The 16,180-nt window shown below is 38.5% G+C and overlaps 1 protein-coding gene across 12 annotated transcripts in view; it reads left to right on the top strand.

The window, feature by feature from the left end:
* SPIDR (scaffold protein involved in DNA repair) overlaps nucleotides 1-16,180 on the top strand; it is a 486,770-nt gene that overhangs the window by 175,587 nt on the left and 295,003 nt on the right. For all 12 annotated transcript variants that reach the window (XM_024251318.3, XM_054561576.2, XM_063726425.1 and 9 more), the window contains one exon: nucleotides 9,633-9,852. In XM_024251318.3, the coding sequence (XP_024107086.3) occupies nucleotides 9,633-9,852 (220 nt within the window). The remainder of the gene's footprint in view (nucleotides 1-9,632; nucleotides 9,853-16,180) is intronic.

Below are 16,180 nucleotides of genomic sequence, written 5' to 3' on the forward strand. Positions count from 1 at the left end.
AAATAAGAACTGCACAAAGAGCTACAAAGATGTATAGGGCATCGCTGAGCCATGCCCAGTAATTTAAAAATGTTACAACATGGCATCAGAGTGCAGAAATAGCCCTCATCAGGCAATGTGGGTTCTGGTCCAAACTTGGCCAGGGCTGAAGACCTATGTGGGTTACTTCATCTGTGCTGCAGTTTTTTTACTGACAGAGGGTGACTTTGTTAAACCTTGGGTTATTTCCACTTTTTAAATTTGGTATTGCTGTTTTCCCCTGCCTTGTCTGTTATTCCCATGTGAAAGTCTCTCTCAGAGTGCTTTTTACTTTGTGTCTTTTAACTTTTGTGTCTTTTGTGTCTGACACTGGTGAGCCTTCCCAGCACTGGCGCTCTCTGGTCTTCTGCACACCTTTCAGGAGAGGCACTTCATGGTAATGGTCGCTCTGTGTTTTTGTTACTACATTACCTATTTTAATCCTTAAGCTAATTTCTCTTCTCCTTTTTCTTCTCTTCCCTACCCATTTGTTAAAATGCCATGGGAAGATGGCAGCAAGACACAAACACCTCCTTGTATCTAGGGGTTATGAGTTTGCCATGCTCCATTTGGACTTGCCTTATTCTGGCTCATCATAGGTTTTGCCTGTTTCCACCCAACTTAGGATGAATTAGAAATTGTTCATTAGAATGTCCTTTATCAATAGTCATTATGGCAGGGGCCGGATTGATGTTGGAGTTTAAGAATCAAGGATAAAGTGACAGTGGGGATGCCCTGAACTCTGTCAGTTCATTAGTAAGCATATTTTCAACTCTCTGTGCTACAGAGATTCAGTGTGTTGGCCTCGTGGTAGAGAGGCTGGATGCCCACGTGCTCCTGGTATTCCTCAGGATTGTTTAAAGGTAGGTTTAGGAAGATTATAGTGACCACCCATAATTAGTAACTTGCTATTTTAACACTGGATTCTTGCAGTTTTTCCCAACGCATTTGTTTCTCAGTTGATGCCACATTTATAAAAATAGAAATACTTAAATATCTATTTCTGTACTTTGTCATTAGCCATATGACCTTTTAAAAGTTGTTTTCAGTGTGATTACTGGACACCATTTTAATCCTATTTTCTGAGCCAAAATTATCATCTATAGTTGTATGAAATAAGGTGTTTTAAATGAAGAAGTTTTCAAGAAAGAAGAACTCGTATTCTGGATAGTCAGAGTGGAAGGCATGGCTGGTCATCAGTGTCAGTGTGTGTGTTGAGCGGTCCTGTATGTATCGCATTGTCCGTCTTAGCTCAGGCTGTCATCGCAAAATCCCACAGACTGTGACGTAAAGAGCAGACAGTTCTTTCTCACAGTGCTGGAGGCTGGTAGCCAGGGTGCAGCATGGTGGAGTCCTGGTGAGAGCCCTGTTACTGGTTTTAGGCAGTCGCCTTCTTGCTGTGTGCTCACAGAGCCTTTCCTGTGTGTGTGCATGGAAAGAACAAGTCCTCCAGTCTCTTACGAGGAGACTAAGCCTGTCAGATCAGGCTACCCTTATGACCTCATTTAACCTCAGTTACTTCTTTGGAGCCCCCATCTCCAAATACAACCAGACTGAAGGTTAGGACTTCAACATAGGAATTTTGAGGGGACACCAACATTCAGTCTATAACACAACCCTGTTGCCTGGCTTAACTTCGCTTAGGGATCTGTTGCTTTTCTAGAGCCTTTGTATGCTTTATTCTTACGTGGAATTTCTTTTAAAATTGGACATTTCATTGCCCACTCACCTTCCGAACAGGCTGTTCCTACAGAATGAGTCACAGCGACTTGCCCAGTGGGAGGTGGGGTCACTGTGACACTGTGACCCTGGAGGCGGAGGTGCTCAGCTAGGCTTTGACTGCTCTTGTCACTGGGGATTGTGAAAACATTCTGATCGCCTGGTCAGTCTTGTCTACTTTTTTGTTTTTGGGTTTTTTTTTAAGCGTTGGGTTTCAGATTTCTGTTTCATGCTTAGAATAATTGTGGCTTTTGGAGAAGAATATTTTAAACTGGTGAAAAGGCAAAAAATGTGGAATCAAGAAGTGAAAGCACAATTGTTTACAGTTTAGTAAGCAGTTGTGGTAAAGAAATGTGTCTATTCATCATTGCCAGATGACTTAAAATTTTATGGGGAAGCATAAATTTTAAACAAAAATGAATTGTGCTCTTTATAGGATAAATGTGTGAATTTCTCCAGAATTTGTTTTTTTTAGATATTATAATCAGGATCTCCTGCTTACAGCTTTATGAATTTTATCCTGAAGTTATCTGTGAAATGAATCTGATGGCATCTTATAAGATTTACTCAGAAATTAAAATTTTGATTTACCAAGCATTAATAACACAATAATTTAACAGGTATTTACTTACTGAATACTTATGGGAGCATATCAGTGCTATGTGTTTGAGAATCATTGGTAAAATTAGGTGTAGTAACTTCTCAAAAGAAAAAACAATATAAACAAGTAAATACAATTAAGTTTTTAGTGCATGTTAATGAAAAAATGGTACAATACAGTGAATAGATAAAACGTCATTTGGATTTGATTTTGGAATGTATTATTTGTTTTTCTCTTTGGAGCATCATTTGAGTCACAGTTTAATTTGTATTCTCTGAGTACACACAAAGTGCAGTTGAGATGAAGGGGAGATGGGTCAGGAGCATCATGGTTAGCAGTGAAATCAAGACTGGAAACAGAGTCCCCCACATGCTTTACATCAGTTTGTATTAGGATTCATTCATTTCTTACATATTTATTGGTACTGATCCAGGTGCAACACAGAGTTCATGGTTTAATAGATGAAATTGTTTACTTTTTTAAATCGGAGGTATAAACAAGACGTATAGTGATAACATAAAGAGAAATGATAAACTGCAGAGTGGAAAGGAAAGTCATGCCCAGGGAGAAGCTCACCAGGGAGACAGTGATGGAACTGTCTTAATGCACAATTGCTTATTTTTCACCTTGTCATAGAAATAATTTTAAATTGCTTGAAGGAAGCTACGGAATTTGAGGCTAGAGCGGTAAGAAGTAACAGGTAACAAAGGACTTTCCATACAATGGCAAGTAGTTTTGCTTTAATCCAGTCAGGGTGGCTATCATTACATCTACATTTAAGAATACCATTCAGGTGGGCCTTATGAAGAGTAGGTTGGAAGAATCAGGTACTAGACTGGGGAGGTCAGTTAGTGCCAGACTATTGTAGTAACTAAGAGTCATCTCAGTCTTAATGTGTTAAAAACTTATGTCTTGATACCAGTATTCTCATATTACCTGCACCCCCCAGAAAAGAAACATATTTGTCTAGAAATCTTTACTGTCTCAGTAAATGTTAATTCTGTTCTTATTCTTGCTCAGGCCAAAAACACTGGAGTCATTCTTGTACTCTGTCTCATATTCACTCCTAGTCCATTAACAAGTCCTATTGGCTCTACCTTCAAAGAATTATCTAGAATCTGAGCATTTCTTACCTCTCCTGTCACTCCCTAGATCCCAGACACCATCATCCATCCTGGATTGCTGCAGACCCTCCTAACTAGCTTCCCTCCTTAATCCCTTGTCCTCTTCAGTCTGGTCTCAACACGGCTTATCATTTGACTTCCCTGCTGGCTTTGCATCACACCCAGAGGAAACACCCTGGTTCACACATCTGAAGATAGAAGACCTGTTTCTTCCCTGCTTCATCATTCTGAACTGATTCGATCTTCTTTTTCCCTGCCCAGGCTCCAGCTGACCACATTTAGTCCTAGGCAGAACATGAATGGGCTGTTCTCTGAAAAGCTGTAGTGAACTTTTGGGGAAAGCTAAGACTACTAATGGGTATGTTGGGGCCACCAGAATGATAGTCCTTTTTCTTTTGGCATTTGGAAGGCCTAAATCATCATAAGAATTATTACAGTCAAATCATTTGACCTAAGTCTGAGATATTCTCATTTAAATGCAATCCTAAGACCCTGGTCAGATATTGAATTTTGTTTATATAATTGTGCTAATGTAACTTTGTCGATTATTTGTTAACTCTTGGAGTCAGACTATGGCTGGAGCACAGAGATTTGGCATAGGTTATAGGACATACTGTGAACATTAACCTTGACAATGAAAGTGGAATTATGTGGAATTAAAATTGTGTAGCATGTTGGGGAGGAAAAACGTAGAGCAGGGTATACGCCCTTCTTCATTTTACAATGCTAGGAGCCCCAAAATGCTATGAGAAGTCAGTAAAATAGTGCATAGAGTTCGTTAAAGATACTAAACTTCACAAGTAACTAACAGAAGCACCCCAAATAAAACCATTTTAGTAATGGATACATGTATTATTTTTGGGGGAAAGCTATAAAATACTATTTCAAAAATAGTAAAATGTACACTGAATATATAGCATGGTAGTTTGGAGTGAGTGCAGCAAGATGAATTATTATCATCACAGCTGGTGGTAACCAGTGTCAGAGTGTTTATTAAAGACAGAGGTCCTGTCCACATGGGAAGCAGATGGACTTTAAAACCCCCTTATGTCCATCCCTGACCCCTGGTGCTTGCTCATGATTCTGTGTGTGTGTATGTGTGTGTGTCTGCACACTCACATGCATGCTGGGTGAGAGTGAGAGGGAAAAGGAACGGTGGACACTTGATGAATTGACCTGAAGAAGACAAAAGTACCAGTTTCAGGGAATACTAGAACATATGTTTTAGAGCAAGATAACTGGGCAGGCTAGCCTTTTGGGATATCTTTGAAGATAAAGAGAGACAGAGCAATAATGTAGGAGGAAAATTCCAAATTACCATGTGGTCAGTGTTTGGAAAATGGACAACTTAACATTAGTGGCAATAATTATGTTATGAAAAGTATTTCTGTTAGAAAGACTTACAGATGTTCCTGCCCTCTATTGGAGAATAATTTCAGTATCTCTCCTCTCATACTAACTTGCTTCACGGAGAATAATTTCAGTATCTCTCCCCTCATACTAACTTGCTTCACTTTGTCCTTACTTGTATAGTTATTTGTTATACTCATATATTAATTCAATATAACCTGCTTAGGAAGACTTGAGTTGACATGAATATAATTAGACCCTGACTACCTGTATATTTCAACAACAACAAAAAAGGCATTTAACTCAGTAGTCACAGACATATTTTGTTATTCTATCATTTGCTCAATTTATTGTTTTGTGTTTGTTTTTTTCATTTTTTTTTTCTTTTTTTTGAGAGACAGGGTCTCACTCTGAGTCAGGTACTTGACTAGGGAGGCCAGTTAGTGCAGTGTTGTGATCATAGCTTACTATAACCTCAAATTCCTGGGCTCAAGATAACCTCCTGCCTCAGCCTCTCAAGTAGCTGAAACTACAGTATACTCCAGTGTGCCTGACTCATTTTTATATTTTTATTTTTGTAAAGCTGGGGGGGTCTCACTGTGCTGCTCAGGCTGGTCTTGAACTCCTGGCCTCAAGCTGTCCTCCCGCCCTGGCCTCCCAAAGTGCCGGGGTTACAGGTGTGAGCCACCATGCTCAGTCATTTGCTCAGATTTGTGTGTGTGTGTGTGGCCTCTTGGTTGTTTAAAGCGAAAGACTTTTCAAAGAACAGTTAGCTGATTAAATAACGAATTCATGCAGTTGTTCAGCAAATGTTATTCTTGAAGTTAAATTCTGTCCATTTTTAACTAAGAATTCTGTTTCATCTGCTAGGCATATGCATGGATAGAAATTACTAGATCTCTTGGTGTATCTTCTTCATTGAATCTTTCTGTTCCTGTTTCTTAATCGTTTAACATCTTTGCTATTGTATATTAGTATTAGTGGTCTCCATTTGATCTTTATGGCACTTTCTCTTTGATGATTAACACTTGACAAGTTATCTTCTTTTTAGTGCAAGTTCTGTTGAAACCCTCACTGTGTCCAGTCACAGCAATAGGCCTCAGAGTCCGTTTCTCAACCTGAAGCATTGTCTGTCTGTGCATTTTAAACAAGCCCTATGTCTTAGCATAATGAAGTAGGGGGAAAAAACCCCATCACTCACAATTTCCTATTCTTAACTGGCATTTATCTGAGAGACATTTTGGTCCTTGGCTTGTAAGGATATTTGATTACTGGGATTAGACCTGCCAGTCATCCTCTCTGTTCTTGAGAAAGTCACGTGAGCAGCTAGCTTTATTTTTCAGTTTTCTCATCTGCCACAAAGGGAGATTAATATGTTCCTTACCTATTTCATAGGGTTGTTATGGATCAAGTATGAGAATGGCCTTGAAAATGCCTTGAAGAGCTGATGGCAGTGACAGTGGCTGCCATCCTTGCGTGGCCAGGGACTTCGTGGTACATTTGCTGTGTTTGCACCTGTGATTGTAGTGCTCTTGGGGTAGCTGCTACTGTGTCCATTTAAAACGGAGGACACTCTTATAAGAGAGATAAAGTATTTGGGGATTTTCAAGGGAAGGAATAGTTGCTTCTGGCTGGGATTCAGAAAACCCTTCCTGGACAAGGTGATATTTTGGCTGTCTTGTAGCAGTTATGGAAAATGTTGCCTGGTAGCACTAAAATGGCCTTTTATGTACTAGTCATCTAATTGCAAAACATTGTTCTTTGTTTGTAAAATGAGTATATCCCCTGCTTGGATTAAAAGCTTGCTTCTGCCAGGCATGGTGGCTCACACCTGTAATCCCAGCACTTTGAGAGGCTGAGGCAGGAAGATCACTTGAGCCCAGGACTTCAAGACCAGCCTGGGCAATAAAGTGAGACCCTGTCTCTCCAAAAAAATAAGAAAATTAGCTGGATGTTATGGTGGTGCCAGCCTGTCATCCCAGCTACTTGAGAGGCTGAGGTTGGAGGAGCCCTTGAGCCCAGGTTATTGAGGCTGCAGTAAGCCAAGGTCATACCATTGTACTCCAGCCTGGGCGACAGAGCAAGACCCTGTCTCCAAAAATAAAATAAAAGCTTGCCTCAAGCACATTTTTGGTATAAGTTGTCCCTTGCTTTTTTCTCTCTCAGACAAGGAGGAGCTTACCCTGCTTAATTTTCTCCTGGGAAGGAAGGCCCTGGAGGATGTTTTGTAGAAAGAGCTTTAGAATGCTCAGTGTAAAGGGTAGCCCTGTCCCTGACCTAGTGTCACAGCCGTGGGCGCGCCGCTCAGTATTGCTTCCAAGGCCTATTTAGTCACCGCATGAGCTGCTGTGTGCAGCACTGCAGTGATAGCCAACATCATAAAATGTTATTCTACAAGTTATTTGGTGCTATAGATCTTGATCAAAATTCATAGTTACTGGAATATTGTCAAGATTCATCATAGAAATCTTTGAAGAAACTGTAGTCAGGCAGTATGATGTATCTTAGGTACATAAGTATTTCTTCTGTAATACTATTTATGTATTTCTATAATAGCCTGCATTTATAAAATCTGTCAGGCTCTATGGGGACTTGAGCTGCCCAAGACAAGAATTAGTTTCTGAAGAGAGCTTGTGCTGCTTGGGCAGGCAGCTGAGCATGGCTGGGGGCTGCCACAGTGCGCAGAACCAAGAGCCTGTGCTCAGCTGGCACACTTGAACTTTGAACAGACCCCTGGGTGCTTGAGAGCAGAAGTGGCCATGGAGCCCTGACAGCTGCTGCTGTCAGTGGGAGACAGGGGAGGTTTCAGGCCTGTGCATTGCTGGGAATGAGTCCTGAGTTGAGTATAGGTACAAGTTTTAAAAATTCTTAAATTATGTCTCAAAATGCTCCTGTGGCTGCTGTAGCTCCTCAATCTAGGGCTTTTCCCTTTGCTTCTGAAGACTCTAATTCTGTACACACTGCTCTGGCTGCCCTGCTGAGGAAAAAAATTTTGTGGACTGAAGTGACCTCCACATTATCCTGATTTCTTTTCCAATTTACCAATTGAAGATGAGCTACTTTTCATTAACAAAATGCCTGTTGTGGCGAAGCATCTGTGTGTTCACTTCTTAGTGCCTTTCTTTACAAGTTGGTTTCATTCCTCTGTTCCCTCCCCTAGAGTGACCAGCAGAACCTCGTTATATGCTGCTTGTATATTATGCTTATTCATATCCTTCCCCCATTCTGTTTTCTTGCCTTAAGAAATAGTTGTCCAAGACAGTGCTCACGGGAGGCAAGGTGGCCCAGGGCCCAGTATATGGGCATGTGTCATGGACACCTAGATAAAGGAAGGGATGAAAAATTTGGGGTTGAATGGGAAATGAATGAAAAAAAGTGAGAGGGAGAAAGAAATAGATGATTAAAATCTTAGCACCGTCTAAATATTAATTTTTACTGTTCACTATTAACCAGTTGGCTGAAGTGGTAGAGAAACTCATATTAGTGAGTATCTATTATTAACAAGGCAGTATGTTGTACCCTTCATTTTTGTTGTTCTCAATTTATGTATTTTTTATATTTTTTTAATTAAAAAGCACAGAGAGTAATAGAAACACATAAGCGTGCTCACTGCCTAGAATTAGTAACACATGTCAATCCGTTGTCTTTTTTTTGTTTCCCATACTTTTATAATAGAAACAATATGACACATAAATTTGAAACCCTCTGGGTTCTCCTCCTGAGTCATACTCCTCTTTCTCTCTCCTTAGAGACAGTGGCTTTCATGACTTTTCTGTGACTCCTTCTATTTATATTTTTATACTTATCCTGTATTCATAAACTATTGTATTGATTTCTGTGTTTTTTAAAATTACATTATAGGTGTCATACTCTGTATATCCTGTTTATCCTCTTTCATTTCTTGAGACCTCTGCATCTGATTCTTAGACGTCTAGTTCACCTCATTTTGAGTGCCGTACAGTGTTCTGTTGTATGAACAGACCATGGTTTACCCATCTTTCTGATTTTTGCTGGGTGCAGTTTTCTACTCTTATAAACAACGCTGAGATGTGTATCCTTGTTTAGGTATACTGGTGCATCTGACAGTTTCTGGGTACCTACCTAAGATTTCTGGGGTATAGGCTATGCACACTATCAACTTCAGTTATCTCATTTAATCCGAACAAATGTTTCCTGAGGCAGGTGGCAGGATCTCCATTTTACACATAAGACAATTTAACAGTTGAATGCCATGGAACTTGGCCAACTTAATAAGGAAACCAGTACTTGAATCCAGGTCAAATTTCACCCATTTCAATGTAGAGCTCTAATACCCAGCAGTCCACATAACTCTTCAACTGTTAGCCTTTCTGATCATTGGAACAGCTGCAGCCAGCTAGTAACATACATGATTTCAAAGCAGAGAATCAAAACAGATAATAAAGAGGAGGGTCCATCCTTAAGAAGAAGAATCCACAGTGGCCATATTCTCCTTGTGGTCATCAAAGGATTTGAGACTTGGAGTAAAAGGCATGCTCCTTAAAATGATGGGTCTAAGGTTTCTATTTATACAGGACTATTTCTTCATGACAGAAGACTGTTTATTTTATGTTGCTTAAAATGCGTGTATTAAATGCAACCTGCAGGTCTATTTTGATTAAAGAAAAGTGTTGTAGTGAGCATGGTAGTGTCTCTGTTTTACTTTGCAAAATGTGGAGACCATTTTCTCCAGGTGAAGAGTGCTATCTGCATGTGGATCTTTTTTTCATGACGCTTTATTCACACTTGAACCATCTGTCTTTTGACTTCATTTTTACTTTGTTCTTTTCTTCAACTTCTAGGTAGAAAATCTGGTGTATTAACTGTGAAAATTTTAGAGCTGCATGAGGAATGTGCCATGCAAGTTGCCATGTGTGAGCAGTTATTGGGGTCACCAGCCACCAGCCCGTCCCGAAGTGTGGCCCCCAGGCCTGGAGCTGGCCTGAAAGTTCTCTTCACCAAGGAGACTGCAGGCTACCTCAGGGGCCGTCCCCAGGACATTGTCCGGATCTTCCCTCCCTGGTGAGTGCGCAGAACTTAATCCAGCAGTCACCAACTGTGAGTCAGCCTCATAAGGAAAGACATTTTTATCAGTTACATTTTTGTCACTTTATCATAGAGCCATGCCAGAGGAAGAGAGCCAGGATTGGACGTGGGTTTTCTGTCAGAGACGCACTGGATTGTCCCTGATAGCTCGTTTCTAGTTCTGTCAGCATATTTCTGATAATTTGGGGTGAGATGGTTGAGGAAACAACCATATTAAGATTCTTGCCCAAGTGATGTGTTATAAGATCTGGCTGTTTTTGTTTTTATATTTCTTAGAAAAATAATTTTGTTAACAGGCATTATGTGACAATAGGATAGCACACATTAATTAAATATTTCTTAGTCACTTTGGAGGATAAAAAGCATGAATTAAGATATACTAGTGTTTGAATTGCAGGAGCAAAAATAATCATTATTGGATCAGAAATTATTTTAAAGGATACCATGTTTGCTGTCTTTTGCAGTGGGATATTGATTTTTACCATGAATAGAAGAAAATCATACTACTATTGAGGAAAAGTTTGAGCAGCCTTGTTTTAAGAGCTAATTATTAATTTGTTGGTAATTTTTTATAAGTTTTCATTTTGTATGTATGAGGAAGGGCTATAGGATAAATTTTTATAAATATTATTGCTGGATCAGTGCCTCTTTAATTTTAGTAGACTTTGTCAAATGGCACCATTTTACGTTCCCACTGGCAATGCCTGAAGTGCCTTTTTCTTCTCCTTTACAAACCTACTTTGTTGATCTAGACCAAGTTAAAAATTGGAAATATGATGTTTATCATTTTAATTTGTATTTCTCTTATATAAAATGGGCTTAGGCATTTTTCTACATGTTTAAGAATCACTTGTATTTCATTTTATATCCATTGATAGCTTTTGACCTTTCTTCTCTTAGACTCTTGGTCCTAGTGATTTCTACCATCTTTTTATAAATGATTTTAAAAAAAAGTAGCGCCTTGTCAGTCATATACATTTTCAGTTAGTTCGTTCCCCATTTATCATTTGACTTTTGACATTTTTAGGGGGCAGGGGTTTGTTTTGTTGCTTTGTTTTTGATGAGCAGAACTTTTCTGTTTTTCTTTAGTTGATTTTAGCCATCTTTTATAGCTTATGAGTTTTGTATCATAGATAGAAAGGTTTTCCTTACTATGAGGTGTAAAAGTTATTCTATGTTTTATTCTAAGACTTTCATGGATTTAAAAATTTTACATTTAAATCTTTTGACACTCCTGGAATTTATCTTTATGTGTAATATGTGAGGTAGTGAATGCAATTTTATTTTTTTCCAAATGGCCACCAGGAGTCCCAACGTTATTTATTGAACATTCTGTTTTTTCTTCATACAATTTTAATGCTGCCTTTATCATGTACTAAATACCTACATATATTTTGGGCTATTTACTCTTTTAATGTAACTGTATTTGCACATGCAAGTATTATACTATTTCAATTACTATAGTTTTATATTGTGTTTTAATAACTGCTAGGACTACTCACATCTCATTAAGCTTAATTTTTAGAACTTTCCTCCTAATAATTGCTTCCTTTTTTGCTTTAAATATTTGCCTTAAATATGCATTGTAAAAGTTAAAACAATTCAGAAATATATAACTTAGAAAGTGAATCCTCTTACCCTCACCTCTTCAGTTAATCACACTCATTCTAGATGACCACTGTTAACAATTTGGAGTATAATCTTCCAGCATTTTTTAATTCTTGAATATTCAATTATGTATTTAACACATCCCAGTGACTGTACATAATCTATATGTAAGTTATGTAATCCTGCCTATTTTTCTATAATAACTTTAGGTTTAACTTACTGGATTAAAAACAGATTGATAGGTTTTGTAGGGTAGGTTAATCTCTGCATTCACGGAGTAGGGATTTAAAGGTAGCGTCTGGCAGGGTTCTGATGTGATGCTCCCCTCTCCGTGTTCATGGAGTGCACAGCAGCACGGGACTTCTATCAGCATCTCTTACCTTGAACCTGTCTTCCCTCCTTCAGAAATCTGTCCTCATTCGGATCTTCTTTGTTCACCCCTTAGTTTTACTCCCTTGTGGAATTTAGCTCTTTCATTAGTGTCTAAGTTCATTTGTGGTGGCAGAGTCTTTTATTGTTATTATTTTTAAAAAATCTCCTCCCTCCTCAGCTTTTTAAATTCTTTTTTTCTTTTTCTATTTTTTGTAGTGACAGAGTCTTGCTATGTTGCCTAGGCTGGTTTCAAACTCCTGGCCTCAAGCAGTCCTCCCACATTGGCCTCCCAAAGTTCTGGGATTATAGGCCTGAGCCACCAGGCCTGGTCCTTTCTCAACTTCTAATTTTTTTGTCACACCTTTATATGTTTTAAAATGCATTTATTAAATGATCTTGTTTTTTTAATATCTAAATATGATTATTTTGCTTCAGGGAAGATGTTTTAGAGGCTTTAAATTTAGGACATTTTTTTGGGCTTATGAGAAGTAAAATTAGATCAAGATTATCTACAAAGATTTGTATGACCAAGAATTTCTAAATCCCACTGACTCCTTAGACTTTACAAGTAAATGAGTTATTATCATTAGACTTTGGAATGTTTGTAGGTCTGGATCTTACCAAACAATCCCTGGATGTTACTCTCCACAGGAATGCCTGTGGGCTGTCAAGAGATTATTTGCCTATATTCAGCATATAATACTTAAGAAAACAGAAGAGGCCGGGCGCGTTAGTTCACGCCTGTAATCCCAGCAGTTTAGGAGGCCAAGGCAGGCGGATCATTTGAGGTCAGGAGTTCGAGACCAGCCTGGCCAACACGGCGAAACCCCATCTCTACTAAAAATACAAGAATTAGCTGGGTATGGGTGGTGCGTGCTTGTGGTCCCAGCTACTCGGGAGGCAAAGGTGAAAGAATCGCTTGAGCCCAGGAGGTGGAGGTTGCAGGGAGCCAAGATTGCACCACTGCATTCCAGCCTGGGCGACAGAGCAAGACCCTGTCTCCAAAAAAAAAAAAAAAAAAAAAAAAAAAAAACACCTCATACTTAATGAAAGAAAACCAAAATAATTTTTTAAAGGACTAGTCTTTTTTTTTTTTTTTTAATGGAAACTTGAGAAATAATAGTGAATATATTTTTCCTTGTGGGCTGGCTGTCCTTTTCACACTAGCACCCTTCTGTGTTCATTTAAACTGTTTTTTTTTTAACATGGGCACAGTTTTTTAAAAGAATCAATAGACTTTAGATACTCCTGTTGGTCCTGTAGTAATAAATATGAGTTTAGGTACAATGGCTGCTTACCCCGAGGAGCTCAGAGCCCTCTGTAGATATTACCTGGTAAATTCTCATTGGATTCCAGTAAGGTGTAATGCAGCTTTGCCTCTAGCAATCTGAAAATAAAGATAGAAGTAAAATGTCTTGCCTCCAATTAATTGCATTATGAAATAGTCATAGAATTATATAACAGTCACCAAGTTATAAAAAAATGCATTAATCTATATAATTTCAGACATATAAAAATAAAATAGTATAATGAATCTCATGTCCCATAGTTTCAACATTTATTAACTAATGAATAAACAGCTTTTACTACTCAGGCAAACTGAAAGCTTTATAATGATTCCAAAGAAACATCTCACCACTTGAACACAGATATACTAGAAAAAACAAATGAAGGAATTTACTTTAATGATATTGGGGAGAGAGGAAGGTAGAAACCATCTGCCTGATTACATCCTGCCATGAAATCTAATGCCAGAATGAGGGCGGGTGAGAGGTTAAGTGTGTGAGAGTGTGTCCAGAGACAACCAGGACACCTCTCATTCATTCAGAAGTATTTATTGGTATCCCCTGTGCCAGATACTTTGCTTCTCCTCAGAATACACATCCCAGTATGCTGGAAGAGTGAAGTCTGACTTTCCCTATTGTCATGAGTATACCCTTCCATCGGTCCATTCATATCGTCATCTTTTTAGTCAATACTTAGTATTCCGCTATATGGATATGTGATAATTTAAACATCCTCTTATTTAGAATTGTTAAGGTTGCTTTCTATTTTTTAGCTGTTTTAAACACTGCTTGGGTGAAATATTTATCATTATACCTCCCTTCTGATTTGCTTCTTAGACTATTTCTAGAAGTAGAAATTATTGGTCATAGAATACCAGTGGGTTTTGAGCCTTTTGATATATGATTTCCATAGTAACCTGTAAAGGATGAAGCTGTCTAAGCTGCTGTGCCAGTTTCTCATCACACCACACTCAACATTTTTTATGGCTGCACAGTGTGATATAGTTTTTAAAACACTTTCCATATTCTCAGGATGTGGTACATACTGGTTCTTTTACTATCATAAACAGCTATGTAGTAGATATTGTTATATATGTAGTTTGGTATGTACTTCAGATATTGTTTCAAAGTAGCTTTTAGGAACTCTTAGTGTAGTAAAGGGTATGTGTTTTGTTTTTGCTGTTGCTGCTTTGACTCTTTGATATTGTTAAGTCATCTGTAAACCTCATAGTAGAGTCTTTGCAGCTAGTCACATCAAATATAGACCACTTCATTTTACTATGCTTTTTTGCTTGTATAGCACTAAACACATGTTGCACTTTTTACAAATTGAAGGTTTGTCAACCCTGAATCCAACAAGTCTACCAGTGCCATTTTTCTAACAGCATGTGCTCACCTCCTGTCTCTATATCACATTTGAATAATTATCCCAATATTTTAGAGTTTCTCATAATTATTATCTATTATGGTGATCTGTGATAAGTGATATTTAATATTACTGTTGTAATTATTTTGAGGTGCCATGAACCGTGGCCATATAGGATGGCAAACTTAATTGATAAATACTGTGTGTGCTCTAACTGCTCCATTGACCGGATGTTCCCCCATCTTACTTTCTCTCCTCAGACCTCCCTATTCCATGAGACACAACAGTATTGAAATCTGGCCAATTAATCACCCTAATATGCCCTCTAAGTGTTCACATGAAAGGAAGAATTGCACATCTTTTACTTTAAACCAAAAGCTAGAAATTATTAAGCTTAGTGAGGAAAGCATGTCAAAAGGCAAGGTAAGCTAAAATCTAGGCCTCTTGTGCCAGTTAGGCTTCTTGTGCCAGTTAGACAAGTTATGAATGAAAAGGAAAAGTTCTTGAAGGAAATTAAAAGTGCTATTCCAGTGAGCACACAAATATTGAGAAAGCAAAGCTGCCTTATTGCTAATATGGAGAAAGTTTGAGTTGTCTGGATAGAAGCTCAAACAAGCCATGACATTCCCTTAAACCAAAGCCTAATCCAGAGCAAGACCCTAACCTTCTACAATTCTTTGAAGCCTGAGAGAGGTGAGGAAGCTTCAGAAGAAAAATTGAAGCTAGCAGAAGTTGATTCATGAGATTTAAGAAACTACCCCATAACATAAAATTACAAGATGAAGTAGCAAGTGCTGACGGAGAAACTGCAGCAAATTATCCAGAAGATATAGCTAAGATCATGGATGAAGGTGGCTACACTAAACAACAGATTTTCAGTGTAGATGAAACAGCTTTATATTCAAAGAAGATGTCACCTAGGACTTTAATAGCTGGCAAGGAAAAGTCATTGCCTGGCTTCAAAGCTTCCAAGGATAGGCTGACTCTTTTATTAAGGTCTAATACAGCTGGTGACTTTAAATTGAAGCCAATGTTCATTTACCATTTTGAAAATTCTAGGGTCTTTAAGAATTATGCTAAATCTACTCTGCTTGTACTCTATAAATGGAACAATAAAACCTGGATGACAGCACATCTGTTTACAGAATGGTTTACTGAATACTTTAAGCCAAACTTTTGAGACCTACTACTAAGAAAAAAAAATTTCTTTTAAAATACTACCCCTCATTGACAATGCACCTAGTCAGCCAAGAGCTCTAGATGTACAAGGAGATGAACGTTGTTTTCATGACTGCTAACACAACATCCATTCTGCAACCTGTGGATCAAGGGGTAATTCTGACTTTTCAAGTCTTGCTTATAACTGCCATAGATAATGATTCCTTTTTTTTTTTTTTTTTGAGATGGAGTCTCAGTCTGTCACCCAGGCTGGAGTGCAGTGGTACAATCTCAGCTCACTGCAACCTACGCCTCCCAGGTTCAAGTGATTCTCCTGCCTCAGCCTCCTGAGTAGCTGGGATTGCAGGTGTGTACCACCACACCTGGCTAATTTTTGTATTTTTAGTAGAGACAGGGTTTCACCATATTGGTCAGGCTGGTCTCGAACTCGTGACCTCGTGATCCACCCACTTCGGCCTCCCAAAGTGCTGGGATTACAGGCGTGAACTACCAT

Source organism: Pongo abelii, chromosome 7 (genome assembly GCF_028885655.2).
Source record: "Pongo abelii isolate AG06213 chromosome 7, NHGRI_mPonAbe1-v2.0_pri, whole genome shotgun sequence".
NCBI classification, from domain to species: domain Eukaryota; kingdom Metazoa; phylum Chordata; class Mammalia; order Primates; family Hominidae; genus Pongo; species Pongo abelii.